General features: G+C 37.7%; 1 protein-coding gene across 1 annotated transcript in view; it reads left to right on the forward strand.

The window, feature by feature from the left end:
- Positions 1 to 21,557, forward strand: part of PKHD1 (PKHD1 ciliary IPT domain containing fibrocystin/polyductin) — a 499,554-nt gene that overhangs the window by 288,037 nt on the left and 189,960 nt on the right. Inside the window, exon 53 of the mRNA XM_021665443.2 lies at positions 14,406 to 14,543. Coding sequence (XP_021521118.2) covers positions 14,406 to 14,543 — 138 coding nt within the window. The remainder of the gene's footprint in view (positions 1 to 14,405; positions 14,544 to 21,557) is intronic.

Consider the following 21,557-nt stretch of genomic DNA (forward strand, 5'->3'; position numbering starts at 1 on the left):
ATTGGGTGTGTATATATTTAGGATCGTTAGCTCTTCTTGTTGCATTGATCCTTTTACCATCATATCATGTCCTTCTTTGTCTTTTTTGATCTTTATTGGTTTAAAGTCTATTTTATCAGAGATGAGAATTGCAACTTCTGCTTTTTTTTGCTCTCCATTTGCTTGGTAAATCTTCTTCCATCCCTTTATTTTGAGCATTTGTGTATCCTTTCATGTGAGATAGATTTCCTGGATACAGCACACTGATGGGTTTTGGCTTTTTATCCAATTTGCCAGTCTGTATCTTTTGATTGGGGAATTTAGCCCATTTACATTTAGGGTTAATATTGTTATGTGTGAATTTGATCCTGCCATTTTGAAGCTAGCTGGCTGTTTTGTCCATTAGTTGATGCAATTTCTTCATTGTGTTGATTCTTTTTACCATTTGGTATGTTTTTGGAGTGGCTGGTACTGATTCTTCCTGTCTATGTTTAGTGCCTCCTTCAGGAGCTCTTGTAAAGCAGGCCTGGTGGTGATGAAATCTCTGAGTACTTGCTGGTTTGTAAAGGATTTTATTTTTCCTTCCCTTATTAAGCTTAGTTTGGCTGGATATGAAATCCTGGGTTGAAATTTCTTTTTCTTTAAGGATGTTGAATATTGGCCCCCACTCTCTTCTGGCTTGTAGGGTTTCTGCTGAGAGAGAGTCTGATGGGCTTCCCTTTGTGGATAACACAACCTTTCCCTCTGGCTACCTTTAGCATTTTCTCCTTCATTTCAACTCTGTTGAATCTGACGATTATGTGCCTTGGGGTTGCTCTTCTTGAGGAATAGCTTTGTGATGTTCTTTGTATTTCCTGGAGTTGAATATTGGCCTGCCTTGCTAGGTTGGGGAAGTTTTCCTGGATAATATCCTGAAGAGTATTTTCCAGTTTGGATTCATTCTCTCCATCACATTCAGGTGCACTTATCAAACATAAATTAGGTCTTTTCACGTAGTCACATATTTCTTGGATACTTTGTTCATTCCTTTTTACCCATTTTTCTCTAATCTTGCCTTCTCGTTTTATTTCATTGAGTTGATCTTCGACCTCTGATATCCTTTCTTTTGCTTGGTCATTTCGGTTGTTGAAACTTGTGTATGCTTCGCAAAGTTCTTGTTTTGTATTTTTCAACTCCATCAATTCACTTATATTCCTCTCTAAGTTGTTTATTCTTGTTAGCATTTCATCAGGTCTTTTTTTCAAGGTTCATAGTTTCTTTGCATTGGGTTAGAACATGTTCTTTTAGCTCACAGAAGTTTCTTATTACCCACCTTCTGAAGCCTGTTTCTGTCAATTCATCACACTCATTCTCCATCCAGCCTTGTTCCCTTACTGGTGAGGAGTTGTGATCCCTCGTAGGAGGAGAGGTGTTCTGGTTTCAGGTGTTTTAATCCTTTTTGCACTGGTTTCTTCCGATCTTTGTGGATTTATCCACCTGTCATCTTTGTAGTTGTTGACTTTCAGATTGGGTCTCTGAGTGGATGTCCAGTTTGTTGATGATGAAGTTGTTTCTTTCTGTTTCTTAGTTTTCCTTCTAATAGTCTGGCCCCTCTGCTGTAGGGCTGCTGAGGTCCACTCCAGGCCCTACTTGCCTGGGGATCACCTGAAGTGGCTGCAGAACAGTAAGGGTTGCTGCCAGTTTCTTCTTCTGCTATCTTTGTCTCAGAGGGATACCCACCAGATGTCAGTCTGAGCTCTCCTTTATGAGGTGACTCTTTGGATATACGGGGGTCAGGGAGCTGCTTGAGGAGACAGTCTGTCCTTTATAGGAGCTCAAGTGCTGAGCTATGAGCTCCATTGTTCATTCAGAGCTGCTGGGCAGGTATGTTTAAGTCTGCTGCAATAGAACTCATAAATCCGTCCCCCCTTTTTTTCTCAGGTGTTCTGTCCCGGGGAGTTAGGGCTTTATTTATGAGTTTCTGTTGTGCTGCTGCATTTTTTCAGGGCTGCCCTGCCCAGCGAGGAGGCAGTGTAATCACTGTCTGCCTGCAGAGGCTTTATTGAGCTGCTGTGGGCTCCGCCCATCTGCTGTGTGAACTTCCCTGCAGTCCTGTTTACACGGGGATAGTTAGAACTGCCTTGGCAATGGCGGCCCACCTCTATAATGGCAGACTCTCTCTGTAACGTCCCACTGCCTCAGCAATGGTAAACTACCTCTGTAGTGGTGGATTGTCTCGGTAATAGCAGATGCCCCTCCCCCACAGAGCTGGACCGTCCTGGGTTCAGCTGTGCTTGCTGTGAAACTGTCAATCCAGAGCATTTCCGATTGCTGTTTTTTTGTGGGGGTGGGACCAGCCTAGCCTTATCACCTGGCTCCCTGCCTCAGAGCCCCTTTTTTTTTTTTTTTTAGTTGAATGGTTGACTCCGTCTCCCAGGTGTTCCAGTCAGCTGTTGAAAAGGTGCCGGGATCTGCATGATTTCCCATGTGGTGACCCACTGCACCGGCTGAAACAGCTGTGCTGAGATTCATGGCGCTTTTTTGTCCGGCAATCTCCTGGCCTGGCTCCCTGTTTCAGTCCCCTTTTTAATCAGTTGAACGGGTGACTCCCAGGAGCTCCAATTGCTAGCTAAAACGGCACCTGGACCCGTGTATTTTGTTTGGAGAACTGCCACGCTGGGGTGCTGGCAAAACAGCCGTGCTGGCCAAAACAGCTGTGCTGGAAACCCATGGGGCTCCTCTGCCTAGGAATCTCCTGGTCTGTGGGCAATAAAAATCCATCTGGAAATGCAGCGTCCACTCACCCTCAGCTCTTTCACTGGGAGCTGCAATCCTGAGCGCTGGGCCATCTTGGATCCCTCCCTATTTTGTACTTTATAAAATATAAGGAGTACCACATATAGACTGGTTTGCTCAGAAAATATAAATTTTAGTACAACATATTAATATATAAAGTAGAGATTATTTACTAAATATTAGTCAGGCACTATATTTTAAAATCTCTTTTAAACATCAATTATGCATTTATGAAATCATATATATATATTTATATTTAAAAACAAGTAGGATACACACATATTATTTTTAAGATTTTAATAATCTTTTGGGTTTTTTTTTTCCTGCAGAAGAAACAATTGAGAACTTAAGAAAAAAGAGTTAATAACACTGAGGAAAATCAAAGAATCTCATAGTTTTTTGGACACATTACCCTGTCTGGTGTCAGGCAGAGATGAAAAGAGAAGATTTATTTTCAAAAAAGACCTGATGGGGAGAAATAAGCTTATTGTATACAATGTTTGATAGCTAGAACTTTGCCAAACAGCACCATTTAAGAGTGAATCACTTATTTCATAGATATTCATATTTTTCTATTCAGGGTAAAAGTATAAAATATATTTATTTACTAATAGTTGATCTCGTTATTCTTCTTAAGGAAACAAATCAGAACAGAAACCCACCTAGGAAAATAAGTTTGGTGCTTAGTTTGGCTTTAACACCAACTGCAACATGTAAAAATTTAATAATTGGATCACCTGAGAGTTGCCAGTTTATGCCTTTTCACATATTAAGCATTATTCGCTACAGGATTGGAGAAGGATTTTATCCCCAAACCTCATGTTGGAATTCATTAACAATGTATAGAGGTAATAGAATTATGTGGATAAAGCTAAACTGTAGCTTAACATTGGACCAGAAGTTTATCAAAATGCATATTGTTCCTTTTCAGGTCTTCTGGGGATTACAAAGTCTAGGTTTTTTGTTAGTTTGTTTGATTTTCGTTGTTGTTTTTGACTTGAGCCATCTGAGCAAGGTGACCACTATGGACCTTGGTTTAAATAGCAATGCCACGTCAACCACTTTGATTTCTTTGAAGTCTAATGAAGAGAACAGCAGCATAGCACCATCTCTAGATTTAAAACAATAATCATAAAGCCTGAGATGAGAGAAGGCACAGATTCTTTTCTATTTTTATGAAAACAGCAGCACCTTCTGGTATTTTCCTTTCAGAATTTGGGATACAGAGGACTGATCTGATACAGTTGGTAATTTTACTTAAAAACTTTCCTATTAAATAGATTCAAAATAATTTTGAAGAACAGATGGTATAGACTAGAGGAAGAAATAAACATTGTATGTTAAACATTTTATTGATCAATTAAAATATCATAATTTAAGATGTTTATTCTACTATGGGAATTATGCATGTCTGTATGTAATTGAAAAAGACACAGAATGTTTGTGGGGAGTGGGATGGAGATTTATTGTCCAAAGTTAAAATGAGACTTCGTATGAGGTGAGAGTGAGAAGAGCTATTCTCCTCTCCTCCTGTCTCATCCCCTTTTCTCTCTCTCTCTTTCTCCTCTTTCTGTTCTTTTTCTCTGTTTCTCTCTCTGACACACACACACACACACACACACACACACACACACACACACACATATAAAATCAGGCCAGCAGATGGTTGTTCTTCAAGGTGTTAGGAAACAGGCTTTTAGTCTTGAATCATGTGCCTCTGGCACTTTGAAACTGCCTGTTCTGCCTATTGTTAAGACCAGTTTGAAAAAAAAATGTTAGGCAGAGTAGAATAAAGAAACCACCTGTGTGGATTTGATGAAACAGGCAGACTATAAGGCTAGTAACTCTTTGAAAAGAGTTTAGTTATAGAAAGACTGCATCCTTATCTTCTAGCACATCTTTGTTCGGCTTTTTCTACAAGACCATAAACTCTAGAGAACTGAATACCATCATCTCAGTAAATTAGTCTACTTGACACTTATTTTCAATCACGTTAATCTTACATCCCTGCGAACCATTTATGTATAAGAGTTTTCATTCTATTTTAGGAATACTTTTCTTGTATCTATCATTAATCTTTATAAATTATGATAGATTGTTTAGATAAATCATTACATGCCCCCAAAGTTAAACAATACCACCAAAGAAAGAAAATATCACCAATCATTGTGTAAAATGTATATTTAAAGTAGTCACTTTGGAGCTAAAAATATTCTCTTTTTAAAAAGGAATATTAGATCATTAAATAGTGATTCAAATGGATTTAAAATTTACTTTCCCTTTGGTTCACACATTTAATAGAAAATATTGAGGCCAAGGCTGATGGTAGAAAAAAAACCTCATCAATTATGGAAGGTATAAGAAAATAACAAGCTTACAAATAGTCCTTGTATGTCATGCTTTGCCTGCCATGCCATTGCTCTCCCTCAGAAGTCTGAGCTGTGTCCAAAGTCAGCATAGGCTGCTTTCTTGACAATAGCAGGGTTGTAGTGGAAACTGTCTTCACCACCTAAGTTATGGGGCCTGATACAGTGAATACCATACAAGCAGTGGGTCTGCCTGCCCTAAATTATGCTTGTTCATGTGACCCCCTCATTATTCCCAGGATCTGTGCCCTTTGCCCTTGATCTCATTTCTACAGGATTTAGACAAGTGTCAGACCCTTGGAATGCTACACAATAGTGACCTTGATTCCCTAACTTTGCTGGGAAAAAAAGTGAGTTTAAACCTAATGTTGAACTTATGTGGAATTCTTTGTAGCTGCAGTAGTCAAATTGCTCTTGATACAAAAGAAGCCCCAGCCCTCTTTCAGAGACATCTGTCTTTCAGTCTGGCTCAGGTTTTCTGGTCTTGACGCTAGTTAATTTATTTGTAATAAAACACTGAGTCTTTTTTGTTGTTGCATTTGGTGTATGAAAAAATTCACCAAATTTCTCCTTATTGTTAACTTTCCAAATATTATTTTAAAAGATTTAGTGTTCTAATTGTAAAAATAGACCACTTTCAGGGGAAAAAAAAGACCAAAAAGCTAAAACACTGCTTGGCAAAACAGACTAGGATAAAGATGGTGGTGTTTAGTGCTTGATCGATGAACAAGTGGTTAGAGGGTGTAATTCGGAACCAAGAGGCACCACCCCATGGCTAGTCCTGAGCCCCTTTAGGGGGAAAAGCAGTCTTTAATTACATCTGGAACTCATTAATTCTTTTTGGAGCTCTTTCCAGATCAGCTCCCCCATCAGCCACCCATTGAGCAACAGAAATTCCAGATGGTTCCCTCCATATGCCAGTGCTCATTCTCTCAAGTAGGATAGATTGGTCACTGGCAGAATAGGGTGGAATATCTGTGGCCAAGGCAGGACAAAGTGGAAAGCACTGGACCACACTTAAATTAGAGGTGATCCATCACTTATATTATTAAGTGAGTTGTATAAATATTTCTGAGTTATTGCTCTGAAATGTTTTGAGTCATTTTATGGGCATGATGTTACTTCTAGAGAATGTGGCACATAGATGCCAGCTTTCCACTCCTGGAAAAAAGAGAAATCCTCTTCAAGTGTCATTGTAGCTGAGGATTGGTCAATTTAGACCTGCAGCTGATCTGCTCTGGAGGCTATATTAGAATGAATTCTTTTGCTCATGTAAGCAGCTGAAATCTTTATTATTGTGATACAAGGAGAATTCCTTTATAAAAATCTCTATATGGCATATGCTTATTTTAGCAGATTTTTATTATGATAGACTCCAGTTTGAAGCAGCTGGGAATAAAAACAGGGTTGACCCCCATATAATTAAAAAGTATGTCATCATTTCAAGTATATCACATTATTTATTTGTATATATACCTGTCATCATCTGATGGTTGGAAACATAACTTAGTTATCTTTGAATTCCTATCACCCATCAAGATTTGTCACATTATGGGAAAGGAAAGGAAGAAAAAGAAAAAGTGGAGAGATGAATCTAGAAAATTTCAAACTGAAAAGTGTGGCACCAAAAGAAATAAGACTGATGTTTATATTCTTTTCTTCATCTTATACTTTTTCTCTGATAACTTGAAATTTGTATATGCATACATGTGTGCTTATATGTGTGTGTGTGTTTGTGTGTATGTGTGGTGTTGATCATCTATTATGGCTAAATACTATTCTTCTAGGTCTTGAGAAAATAAAAGTGAGAAGAGCAGCTATGTTCCTGTTTGCAAGTTGTTATAATAGTCTCTCTGCAATGCATGGGAAATTTGTTGGTACATTTGGGGTTGGTAGGGCAATTAAAAGGAGACATTTCTTTTAAAAGGGGTATAATTTAAACTTTATGTACTTGTCATATTTTAGCTGAGAAATGCATTTAAAAGCACCTACTATCATACTTTTATGTGTATGTGTGAGTACTCTGTGGATGAGAGAAAGCATTTTTATGCTTTCAGCAATTTTATTGTTTTGTACAATCAGCTTTAATAGCCGAAAATTGGTTGAATGAGCTATAGGTTGGAACAGATAAAAACCAATTTGTATAAAACTCTTGTTTTGAGACAAGGAGAATGAAACCAATTTGGAAAACATATTTTAGGATATCATCCAGGAAAACTTCCCCAACCTAGGTAGACAAGCCAACATTCAAATTCAGGAAATGCAGAGAATCCCAGTAAGATACTCCATGAGAAGGTCATCCCCTAGACACATAATAATGAAATCCTCCAGGGTCAAAATGAAAGAAAAAATGTTAATGGAAGCCAGAGAGAAAGTCTAGGTGACATACAAAGGGAAGCCTATCAGCCAAACAGCAGACCTCTCAATGGAAACAGTATAAGCCAGAAGAGACTGGGGGCAAGTATTCAACATTCTTAAAGAAAAGAAATTCCAACCCAGAATTTCTTTTTCTTTCTTTCTTAATATTTATTTATTTATTTGTTTTGAGATGAATTCTTGTTCTGTCACCCAGGCTGGAGTGCAGTGGTGCGATCTTTGTTCACTGCAACCTCTGCCTCCTGGGTTCAAGCAACTCTTGTGCCTCTGCCTCCCAAATAGCTGGGATTACAGGTATGCATCACCATGCCTGGCTACTTTTTGTAGTTTTAGCAGAGATAGGGTTTTGCCCTGGCTGGTCTTGAACTCCTAACCTCAAGTGATCCACCTGCCTTGACCTTCCAAAGTTCTGGGATTATAGGCATGGGTCACTGCACCTGGCCTCCAACCTAGAATTTCATATCTGGCCAAGCTAAGCTTTATAAGTGAAAGAGAAATAAGATACTTTCCAGATAGGCAAATGCTGAGGGAATTTGGTACCACCAGATCTGCCTTACAAGATCTGAAGGATGTACTAACTATAAAAAAGAAAATCTGTTACCAGTCACTACAAAAACACACTGAAATACGCAGACCAGTGACACTATGGAGCAACCACATAAACAAGTCTGTAAAATAACTAGCTGGCATCATGATGACAGGATCAAATACATGTAATATCAATACTAACATTAAATATAAATAGGCTAAATGCCCCAATTAAAAGACACAGAGTCTTTTAAAGCTGGATAAAGAACTAAGACCCATCAGTATGCTGTCTTCAAGAGACCTAACTCACATGCAAAGATACACATAGGTTCAAAATAAAGGAATAAAGAAGAATTTACCAAGCAAAACAGAAAAAAAGGAGGGGTTGCAATCCTAGTTTCTGACAAATGGACTTTAAACCAACAAAAATAAAAAAAAGACAAAGAAAGACATTGTATTATGCTAAAGGGTTCCATTCAACCAGAAGAGCTAACTCTCCTAAATATATATACATCGAATACTGTAGCACCCATATTGATAAAGCAAGCTCTTAGAGGCCTTCAAAGAGACTTAGACTCCCATGCAATAACAGTGTGAGACTTTAACACCTCACTGACAATATTAGACAGATAATTGAGTCAGAAAATTAACAAAGATATTCAGGAAGAGAACTCAGCTCTGGCTAAATGGGGCTGATAGATATCTACAGAACTCTCCACCCCAAAACAAAAGAATATACATTCTTCTGATCACCACATAGCACTTACTTTAAAATTGGTCATGTAATTGGAAGTAAAGCACTCCCAGCAAATGCAAAAAACTGAAATTATAACAGTCTCTCAGACCATAGCATAATCAAATTAGAACTCAAGATTAAGAAATTTACTTGAGGCCAGGTGCAGTGGCTTACACCTGTAATCCCAGCACTTTGGGAGGCCAAGGTGGGTGCATCACGTGAGGTCAGGCGTTCAGGACCAGCCTGGCCAACATGGTGAAACCTCATCTCTACTAAAAATGCAAAAATTAGCAAGGTGTGGTAGAGGACAACTGTAATCCCAGCTACTTGGGAGGCTGAGGCAGGGGAATCACTTGAACCCAGGAGGTGGAAGTTTCAGTGAGCTGATATTGTGCCACTGCACTCTAGCCTGGGCAGCAGAGTGAGACTCTGTCAAAAAAAAAATCTATTCAAAACCACACAACAACATGGAAATGAATGACCTTCTCCTGAATGACTCTTGGGTAAATAATGAAATTAAGACAGAAATGAAACTGAAATCAAATTGAAACTAATGAGAACAAAGATACAGCATACCAAAATATCTGGGACACAACTAAACAACTAACTAAAATTAAGAAGGAAATTTATTGCACTAAAAGCTAGAAAGATCTCAAATTAACAACCTAACATTACAACTAAAAGAACTAGAGAACCTAGAGCAAACAAACCTCAAAGCTAGCAAAAGACAAAGGACATAGAGGCATGAAAAGCCATCAAAAAATCAAATCTAGAAGCTAGTTTTTTTTTAAACTAATTAAATAGACTGCTAGCTAGATTAATAAAGTAGAAAAGAGAGAAGATTTAAATAAACACAATCAGAAACAACAAGGGGGATATCACCACTGACCCCAGAGAAACACAAACCACCATCAGGGAATATTATAAACACCTCTTGCATACAAAGTAGAAAATTTAGAAGAAATGGATAAATACCTGGACACATATGCCCTCCCAAGACTGAACCAGGAAGAAATTGAATCCCTAAAGAGACCAATAATGAGTTCTAAAAATGAGACAGTAATGAATAGCCTACCAACCAAAGAAAGCCTAGGACCAGATGGATTCACAGCTGAATTCTACCAGAGTTACAAGGAAGAGCTGGTACTATTCCTACTGAAACTATTCCAAAGAATTAAAAAGGAAGGCTCCTCCCTATCTTATTTTATGAGGTTGGCATCATCCTGATACCAAAACCTGGCAGAGATGACAAACAGTAAATTCAGGCCAATATTCTTGATGAACACCGATGCAAAAATCCTTACCAAAATACTGTTAAGCTGAATCCAGCAGCACATCAAAAAACTTATCCAGCATGATCATTGCATCCCAGGGATGAAATGCAAGATTGGTTCAATATATGCAAATCAGTAAATATGATTCATCACATAAACAGAGCTAAAGACAAAAACCACATGATTATCTCAATAGATACAGAAAACATCTTTGATAAATTCAACATAACATTCAAATTAAAAACTCTCAAAAACTATGTATTGAAGGAATATACCTCAAAATAATAAAAGCCATATATGACAAACTCATGGGCAATATCCTATTGAATGGCAAAAGCCAGAAGCACTCCCCTTGAAAACTATCACAAGACAAGGATGCCCTCTCTCACCACTCATATTTAACATAGTAGTTCTGGAATGGAAATTCTGGCCAGGGCAATTAGGCAAGAGATGGAAATAAAGCATATTTAAATAGAAAGAGAGGAAGTCTAATTATCTTTGTTTGCAGATAACGTGATCCTATAGGTTGAAAACCCTATTGTCTCAGCACAAAAGCTTCTTAAGCTGATAAGCAACTTCAACAGTCTCAGGATACAAAATTAATGTGCAAAAGTCACTAACATTTCTATACACTAACAGTAGACAAGCCAAGAGCCAAATCACAAATGAACTCCCATTTACAATTGCCACAAGAATAAAATACCTATGAATATAGCTAACAAGGGAAGTGAAGGACATCTTCAAGGAGAACTACAAACCACTGCTCAAAGAAATCAGAGATGACACAAACAAATGGAAAAATATTCCATGCTAATGGATAGGAAGAATCAATATCATAAAAATAGTCATATCATCTAAAGCAATTTATAGATTCATTGCTATTCCCCTTAAACTACCATTAAGATTCTTCACAGAATTCAAAAAAAAATTTTAAGATTCATATAAACCAATAAAGAGCCCAAATAGCCAAGGCAATCCTAAGCAAAAAGAGAAAAACTGGAGATGTCACATAACCCAACTTTATACTGCAGGGCTACAGTAGCCAAACAGTATAACCAGACAGCATGGTACTGGTACAATAACAGACACATAGACCAATGGAACAGAAAGAGAACACAGAAATAAACCCATACACCTACAATCATCTGATCTTTGACAAACCTCACAAAACAAACAGTGGGGAAAGAATTTCCTCTTTAATTAATGATGCTGGGAGAACTGGCTAGTCATATTCAGAAAATTGAAACTAGGCCTCTTCCTTAAACCATATACAGAAATCAACTCAAGATGGAATAAAGACTTAAATGTAAAGCCAACAACTATAAAAACCATGGAAGAAAACCTTGGCAATACCATTCAGGACATAGGCACAGGCAAAGATTTCCATGACAAGGATGTCAAAAGCAATTGCAACAAAAGCAAAAAATTGACAAATGGGATATAATTAAACTAAAGAGCTTCTGCACAGCAAAAGAAACTATCAACAGGGTAATCAGACAACCTACAGAATGAGAGAAAATTTTTGCAATTTATGCGTCTGACAAAGGTCTAATATCCAGCGTCTATAAGGAACTTAAATTTACAAGAAAAAAAACAACCCGTTTAAAAAGCGGGCAAAGGACATGAACAGATATCTCTCCAAAGAAGACACACATGCAGCCAACAGACATATGAAAAAAAGCTTAATATCACTAATTATTAGAGAAATGTAAAAACATAATGAGATACCATCCTATACCAGTCAGAATGGCTATTATTAAAAAGTCAAAAAAAAAACAGATGCTGGTAAGGTTGTGGAGAAAAAGGAACATTTTTACACTGTTGGTGGGAGTAAATTAGTTCAACCATTGTGGAAGACAGTGTAGTAGTTCCTCAAAGACCTAGAGGCAGAAATACCATTTGACCTGTCAATCCCATTACTGGGTATATACCCAAAGCAATAGAAATCATTCTATTGTAAAGACACATGCACACATATGTTCATTGGACCACTATTCACAGTAGCAAAGACAAAGAATCAATCTAAATTCTCATCAGTGATAGACTGGATAAAGAAAATATAGTATATGATATAATGAAATACTATGCAGCCGTAAAAAGGAATGGGATCATGTCCTTTGCAGGGACATGGATGGAGCTGGAGGCCATCATCTTTAGCAACCTGACACAAGAACACAAAACCAAGTGCCGCATGTTCTTACTTGTAAGTTGGAGCTAAACAATGAGAACACATGGACACAAGGCAGGGAAAAACATACCCTGGGACCTGTTGGAGGCCAGGGGCTGGGAGGAGGAAGAGGATCAGGAAGAATAGCTAATCAATGCTGGGCATAATACCTAAACGATGGGATGATCTGTGCAGCAGGCCAAGTTTAACTGTGATAACAAACCTGCACATCCTGCCATGCATCCCTGAATTTAAAATAAAAGATAAAATAAGTAAATAGAGGCAAAAACCTCTTGTTTTTAAAGATGTTTGCTTCAAATAATTCTTAAAATCATAAACCCATAAAATGTATGCTAAACCTAGAACATTCTCTAGGTACTTTACTCTTTGAATGTTTTGAAAAGTGCCAGAGATGAGATTAAGATATGTATTTTTGTCTGTTTATCCTGATCATTCATTTTGTACCAGTCACCAATGAGCTTTTGAATTTAAGTTATGTAGGGCATTAAACTCAACAAATCTGGGCAACATTTATTTAATGTCTTTATCTTCAATATTGTAAAAGCACCAGGGACTTAAAAAGAAAAAGAATGGTCTCTTCACTTAAGGAAGAATGGGAGAGGAAGTCATAATCACACTGAGGACCAGCCCAGTGATAGTTACTCCCTCACTTACAATAATGTATGTATATATTTGAATAATGTGTCTCAATACTCTGATAGATGTAAGTACAGGGTGTCACTGGAGTGTGAAAGAGAGGTTGTTTCCTTAGGGGAAGTGGTAGAGCCAGTGAGGAGAGAATAGCTCCCTAGCAGAACTAATGCTTGCTTTGCATCCTGGTGGGATAGGACCATACTTTCAGAACCACTGCTCTACATCTAACTGAGGAAAAAGAGGAGGGAAAAGACATACAGAATTTATGGACCAGGCCTAGAGATGTCACACTTTAAATTTTCCCACATTTTATTGGCTACAACTCAGTCACATGGCTTCATCTACCTGCAAAGGAGGTGGAAACTGTAGTCTAACTGTGAACTTAGGAGAACGAGAGAAATGGTTGGTTTACAACCCTATAGTCTCTGCCACAGGGGGGCATGGCTGTTCGTATAATGAAGGAAGCAGGGAAGGGCTGGGAAAGACAACTCATTACAAGTTAATTTGCTTGGGCATGTCTTTAAGACAAGCAGGGTGCATTGTTTCCTAGAATGAGAAATGAGATTATATTAACAAAAGAGTTCCTTATAAATCTTTATGTTTGTTGGTGACTATGGTACTAGAAAGTTAAGCAGAAATCTATTTGATATCATTAATTAGTGTTGAATGACTGCTAAATTTCAGAAAGTAACACTTAATGCTTTGGCATACATGAAATACTGTTTTAAATAAGAATGTTGTATTTATATATTTCTCTGAAGTAAATTTCAGGTAAAATCTATGATTATTTATTCTGAAGTTATATGAAGACTGCTTTTATGGAAGGGGAAATAAAACATAATGATTTTGAATTGTGCAGTAAGCTCTATAAGCATGGCAAGCTAATGGACAATAGTAAAAATAATGATAATATCCAGCATTTATTAAGCATGCACCATGTACTTTGTCTTACAAAATGGGACTTGGGGGATTAAAGATAGCTTACCAGTATTGTATAAGCATTTTCAATCTATTAACTCATTTAACCCTCACAAAAAATCCTATGAACAAAACAGGTATTTTTAATATTATCCCCATTCCACAGATAACTGAGGCACAGAGAGTTAAAGTTATTTGCCTAGACAGCTAGTAAGTAGCAGAATTGATATTTACATCCAAATAGTCTGCCTTCAGAGGCCAATGTCATATCTACTATTGTGTACATCCCTGAAACTAGAGCCAAAATTGAAGAGACAGGAACAAAGGGTAGGAAGCTCACTCAGTCTGTGTGTTTCCACTGCAGTAGACTTGGGGCAGCTGTATGGTGCACAAGCAGTGCATTTTGTCCATGAACGTAGCGTGTTAAGCAATGGCAGCATTTGTTAATTGGAACTTATTTTCTTGTTCAGTGAGGCCTAGCCTTTGGCAGACTATTTGCTCTTCCAGTTGCTATACCTGTCCTGGTTTAGATAACACTGTATATAGCTCCCAAACTGTTGGGAGAACCCCAGAATAAAACACGTAATTCATGTTTTTGTGACATATCTGAGCAATTTCTTTTTCTTCCACAGACAGAACTGTCCTTGTGGATACAGATCTTCCATTCTTCAAAGGGCTGTATGTGATGGGGACCTTAGACTTCCCTGTGGACAGAAGCAATGTTCTGAGTGTGGCATGCATGGTCATTGCAGGTGGAGAGCTGAAAGTTGGTGAGTAAAGGCACAAGAATTGTGAGCATGTTGGGAATTATACTCTGTGAGAAGGGGCTCTGCGAAACAGATGGTATCATCAAGTATGTTGCTTAAGAGTTTTGGGAGGGCTAAAGCAGTAGTGAGCGTACTAGTAAAGTTAGTTTTTGGCAAGCTTTCCACGTGGCCAGAGGTGGCTTGTATTGGTTATTCTCTCATGCCCGTGCACTGTCATCAGGCTACGTTTCTAGTCTGCCTGCTGCTGCTCATTCCAGGGCATTTTTTAACCTCCTCCAGGCTACAGATCAATTCTTCCTTTAGTTTTCTTTTGTGTGTGTCAGAATATGCCTTTAACTCACTCTTTCAGAAGATATCATAGGATGGATTTGATATCATCTGATCAACTAACTCACAGTAAAATTTAAATCACTGTGTTAACATAATTTCCTGGGAAAACAGACTTGAAGGCAAAGCTTTGTGCTAGTACTTTACTGGGACAAATAATCCCAAAGAAGTGAGAGTGAAGGGAAAAGAAAAATAAGGAGGAAAAGCAGGGAAGGCAAATACAAGATAGCCATAGCTTTTCAAAGAAGCATGCTTGGCTTGCATGGTTACGTGGGGTATCTTGAGAGACGCCATTTAAGAACCACCGTATCTTGGGACAATACGGGGCAGGTAGTGAGGAGAAGCATCTTGCCTGGTCCATTCCACACCATTAACTCCTCTGTCTTTGTTATTTTTATGGCTCCCTGGGCAGCTATTGGAAGGACCAGAGACTCAGTAGGTGCTAGATGAGGCTCCCCTTGCTGGTGAGTGGAGCATGTTGTTGAGGCCCCAGGACAAGCAGAATGGAATGATCTGGGGTAGTGTATTAACCAGATTTGGCTTACTTAAATAAAAATACCTAAAATGTTATGGGTAGACTGTATACTTAGAACTGTTGTAAGCAATAAGTATAAATGCTGAAAAGACATGTACCCTGTCTCCAAAGGAACTACTTTGGAATTTTAGTAAGGCATTCTACTTGGGCCCCAGGAAGAAGATTAAAAGAGAATTCCTAGAAAAAAATCATATCATATTCCAAATAAATATATCTCTGGTGGTAAGGAAATATTTAGATATCATTGTTAGGTAGCATGAACATTTTAGAATCTCTGTTGGGAGAAAATTCTAGGTCTAATTACCTGCATAAAGCTTAAGTCACTGTAAGAAGATTTCTGAAAAAAATATGGTCAATCCTTTTCTTGAATACCTCCAGTGATAAAAAAAATCAAAACCTTTCAAGGTAACCTGTTCCCACTGTTTAAACTCCTATTAGAATTATTTTTGTTCTATTATGCTAAAGTCTACCTTCCTCCAATTTCTGTAGGTTCAGGTTCTTCCCCTTGAGCCATTCAGGACAAGTACCATACTTCCTTTAATTCTATAGCACTTCATTCATATCTTCTTGAATCTCTTCTTTTTTAGGTCATACAGTTTCTATTATTTTAACCATGGTTCATAGTTATTGCTGTTTTGAGTATTTTTTTAATCTATGGTACAAAAGTGGAAATGCAGAAATACAAATAGAATTATATGGTAGAAATGAAGTGATCACTCATATTTCCAAGTGCAAATATAACCACAATTAATATTTTGGTGTATTATCTCAAAATCATTTTTTTCTTACACATACACACACACATGCACATGTATATTTCAAAATGTAGGGTGTATACTTTGAATTTTTTGATCCTATATGCACAATGTAAGAATTTCCCCAACTCATTATATTTCAAAGGCCCAACTTTAATAATTTCACATCATATAATACATGGGAATATATAGATATACATGCATGTATAATAATGTAGCCATTTTTCTACAGTTAAGCATCTAAGTTATTTCAGATTTTTGTCCTTGTAACTCACTCTGCAATGAACATTCAATAATTAAATCATTATTCATATCATCATTTCCTTAGGATGGGCTTTTAAACATGAAATTAATGGGCCTAAGGATAAGAACATTTTGTAGGATTTTTAATACATGCTGCCAAATTGCTTTTCAGAAAAATTTTACAAATTTGTACACCCCATTTCCCATAGTTATGAGATTCCCTCCTTCTTGCTGGCATTGCCTCTAAACAAAACTTTGTTTTGTTTAATTCCTCTGAAAGCCAGGGAGAAAGAACCATTCTCAGGTGGGATCTGATTATTCTGAACAGAGTGAGAGGAGTATAGCAGTTAACAGAATAGGCTCTAAGTTAGATGGTGGAGGGACCAAATCTACCTTGGCCACCTGTTGGCTGTTTGACCTTAAGCAAGTCAACCTCCGGGCACTTCCATTTCTTCATCTGTAACATATGTAGGGTAATGACAGAACCTTCCTCAGAGGGATGTTAGCCATAAAGCTCATAGGAAGTTCTTGGTAGATAGTAGGTGTTCAATAAATGTTTATCAGCCAAGGCGACCACAGAAAATATTTGTCATATGCCTTGGACAGTTTGAAAGGATTTAAATAAAGGAATGATTCACAAAGATCCAAATAGGATGAGGCATACCCTAGGGCTAGTAAAACCAGTTATCCTTACTACCTCTTGCCATATAGAATTGAGAAAAGAATGTTACAGGAACCCAGAGATGAAGAGGGATGTCTAGAGATGGTTGTCAGACCATCCCAGAGGCATGCTCTTTGTATGGCTGGGATTCAACCAGTGCAAGGAGAGAACTACAGGAATAAACACTCTTCCGTCACTCTTTTGCTTCCCTACTGTCTTCTGCTTATGCTACCATTTGGCCACACCTGACTGGAAGTCAGAGTAAAGGAGAATTCATTGATTCAGTACACATAGGTCAGCCACATCCTGGGGCACTGGGTAGGGTGGAAAAGCACAGAGTTTGGAAATGGAGGTGTAAACAGAAGCTCTCCAGCACGGTCAGCCTCCAGCTATCAGAACAGATATGATTCTTCTGTTAATACAGCCAAATATTAAACTGACTTCTTTTTCCAGCCATGTCATGCCGTTAGTCCTGCCAACTACACTGTCGGCTCTAATTCCTGCTCTTTTTATTTGTGCTGCCACAAATACATATCTCTACATTGTACAGTTGTGTTGGGCTTATTTTGTTTTCCCTTGGGTTTTGTGGGAATCTAAGGGCATTACTTTTTACCTATCTCTTCATTTAATTATTTCAGTTCATCTTTCTACACTGCAGATATTCTCTTGAAGTCTGGTCTTTTCCTTGCAGATTACTATCAATTGCCCATTTGTTTAGCATTCTATAAAATCCTCATCCAATTAATTGAGAGATATTAAATAAAACTGAGCCCTGCTGTTGTTGCTGCAAAACTTATTTCCAGTTGATATCTTCTATTGCTAAGATTGGTCTCTTTTTTAGTAAGTTATATTTAGATTTCTAAGGTCACTCATTACTATAATACATAGCTTGCAGCCTGAAAAATTTGTACTTTGAAGGGAAGTGATACTGTGCCACTTTCCAGTTTTACTTTATACATTTCAAATCTCATTTAAAAATTTCTCCATTCCCAATTCTATTTTTTACCCATCACTGGATAGTGGTGTATTCTTTTTCTCCCTGTTTCATCCATGTGTTCCGGGCTTAAAGGTTGCATATTGGAACCCATCTGCCCAATCCTATGTATATTATGCCTGAAGGAAGACTTTCAACCCATCTGTCCAATTTTACCACACCGTAAAGAAATTCCAACATGAAACAGATAATAAGACTAGTTAGTAAACAAACTTAATAGATGTAGACATTGGCACAGAGTCCTGCCAGAGTATGTCTGCTATCTGATGCCATTTGATTTGAGTCCCAACATTATAGAATTATATTTTTTGGTGGTCCTGCTTTTTTTTTTTTTACGATGGAGTTTTGCTCTTGTTTCCCAGGCTGGAGTACAGTTGTATGATCTCAGCTCACTGCAACCTCCGCCTTCTGGTTTCAAGTGATTCTCTGGCCTCAGCCTTCCGAGTAGCTGGGATTACAGGCACCCGCCACCACGCCTGGTTAATTTTTGTATTTTTAGTAGAGATGGTGTTTCACCATGTTGGCCAGGCTGGTCTCGAACTCTTGACCTTGTGATCTGCCTGCCTCAGCCTCCCAAAGTGCTGAAATTACAGGCATGAGCCACTGCACCTGGCTGGTGGTCCTGCTTTTAAGGCAACTGGTGCTGGCAAAGGTATCAATAGACTTTTAATAGAGTTGAATCATAGAATGCTAGAATTAGAAAGGCAGCTCAAGATCAAAGCTTTGCTTAGAGGGTCACAGCTCAATTTCAAATGCCAAACTCAATTTCATTCCTTGTTCAGTGCTTGTCTCATTAGTCTGATAAAATGCTTGAGATAGGTTTAAAGTATTTCACATCATGTATGTCCATTCTTTCATTTACAATGCGTTTACTCAGTGTCTACCATGTACCAAGTACCATGGGGGATACTGGGTATATAGAAACAAATCATGAACCCGAACTTTCAAGAGGTGTCTCAATAAAATAGTGTGCCTAATGAGTAAAAACATGATTGGAAGGGTCATGCCTTCCAACGTAGAGGGAGCTTAAAGATAAAGGAAGAGATGTGAACAGGTACATATTTCATGAGCATTATATCTTCAGGAAACTATAGGGGATGGGAATGTCTGGATTGTAGGCTTTGTATAGAATCGTGGTAGTAGATGAAGCACCTTGGCCTGATATACTAGGCTAAAGAGTGTGGATTTTCCTATAAAGGCAGTGAGTAGTCACTGGATAGTTTTAAGCAAAGAAGTGACATGATTAAATTGGGTCTTAGAAAAATTAGTGCTAGAAGTGTAGAGAATGAACTTTAAAGGGACACAGTGAAAAGTGAGAAGCCTACTGAGATGTTTCAGAAAAGAAGTTGTAAGGGAGTGAACTAAGGTACAGGAGTTAAAGAGGAAAGAATGAATTAGAGAATTACTGAGGAGGTAAAAATCACTAGAACCTAGTGAACATTTTGATCTGAGGCAAGGAGGAGTTGTTTGGGGTACGTCATAGGTTTTGGGTTGGGAGATCTGGGCCAATGGGTGTGCCAAGAATGAGTTCCCTTTCCATCACTCGTTAGTTGAGTGGCCCTCGGCAAGTTATGTGAACTAGCTGTGTCTCAGTACCCTTATCTCAAAAGTAGAAATAACAGTACATAGTTAATAGAGTTTTAAAAAAATTAAATGAGTTAATATTTATTAAAGTGCTTGAACAATGTTGAGTATATGGCAAACTTTGTACAGTGGTTTAAGTACATAGACTCCTAAATCTTAAGCTTAGATTTCAATGAAAGATGTAAGTGATAATATCTAGAGGGCAAGCAGATTTATGAATAAAGAAACCAATGAGAGAGGTCAGCGCTAAATGTACATATTTGAGGATCATCAGCTCAAATGTTAAATTAAAGGTGTGAATAAAATTGACCAAACAGATTTTATGGATAGAGAAGAAAAAATGACCAAAGCTGAAATTTTGAGGAGCACTAGTCTTTGAAGGGTGGTAGAGGAAGCTGAGTTCAGGAACAGGAATGGAAAAGAAACAGTTCTATAGGTAGAAAGAAAATGAAATGACACAGAAATGATATCTTGAAACAAAGGAGGCAATTTACAAGAGGAGTGGTCAGTAATATGAGATACAGTGAAAATGGCAAAGAAAATAGGAAAGAAAATTGGCCATCTTATTCCAGCTTTTGCTTTTTATAATGGCTGATAATGTAGTTTTGACACAAATTGTTACTTTTCATGTAAAACAAATAAAAATGCAACACTTAACTGCTTCAGGAGTAATAACTTTTAATAAGCTCAATACCATTTATCTATTCTTTAACAACTTCATTTTTTTGGTTTTAGTATAGCCTGAGGTGTCATTGAACATACTGAATTTCAGGCTGAAAATGAATAGTTGTCCAGATTGAGTCATGGCATCAAACCTTTGTAGGATTGCTTTCATGAATAATTGATTTCCTTTTGAATGATGAAATGAATTGAATAGATACTAAGGAGAAAATAATTCCCCTGATGTGGTGATTTTCTAAAGTCTCATTTGTAGATTTGTCCCTTCCTCCTTTACCTCCTCCCCACCTCCCTCTTTCATTGAATGCCAACTCAGCACCAGGCATTGTTTCTGGTAGTTGAATATTTAGCAGTGAACAAGACATTCAGTAGTGAACAATTCCTGCTTGCATTATTTTGTTGGGGAAAACAGACAACTCACTAGTAAAATAAATGAGGAAGATAAGTTTAGCTGGCAATACATTCTCTGAAAGAAACTAAATAGGAAAATTAGTTGATGAGAGGTCCAGGTTGGTTGTTGGCCACCATGTGTTAGGTAGTTAGTAAAGACCTTTCTAACAAGTCAATGTGACATCAGTCTATAGAGACAAGAAGAGGCTAGATCTGCGAAGATTTGAACAAGAGCATTTCAGGTGGAGGGAGAGCTAGTGCAAAGGTCCTGAGGGAGAGCTGTGATTTGTGTGGTGGTTGTGAGGCAGAAAGACAGCCACTGTAGCTGGATAATAGTGAATAGTAGTAAGTTTATAGTGAACATCATGAGTTTCATGGGGTGGATTTTAAGATATGCAGTGTTGCTTTCTAAAACATTAAAGAACAAAATGAGTCCAAATTGTGCTGAAAATTGCTACTTATTGATAGTCTCTTGAATATGGCTTTAACAAGACAGAAATTAGCTTCATAAATACGGAAATTCCAGAGACATGAATTATGATTTTAGTTTAGTAACTCATTGTACAATTTCTGGAAAATTCCCCAATAGTAGATTCATAATCGTGATGTTGCAAATCTTTGTGATTGTTTGAATCATCTGTTTCGTTGTATTGGTAAGGAAACCGAAATCTAGAGAGATTATTAATTTGCTTTAAGGTCTCAGAGCTGATAAAAAAACAGGACCAGGACAAGTGGCTATTTTAGCTATCTTAAATATCATACTTCAAGCCTTTGCCCAAGGACTGCCTTTGCTATTTAATGACAAAAACTGCAATTACTTTTGCACCAACCTAATATGAAGCTTTTCCTG

The sequence above is a fragment of the Aotus nancymaae genome, unplaced genomic scaffold (assembly GCF_030222135.1).
Source record: "Aotus nancymaae isolate 86718 unplaced genomic scaffold, 86718_ANA_hifiasm-v0.15.2.pri h1tg000040l, whole genome shotgun sequence".
Taxonomy (NCBI): domain Eukaryota; kingdom Metazoa; phylum Chordata; class Mammalia; order Primates; family Aotidae; genus Aotus; species Aotus nancymaae.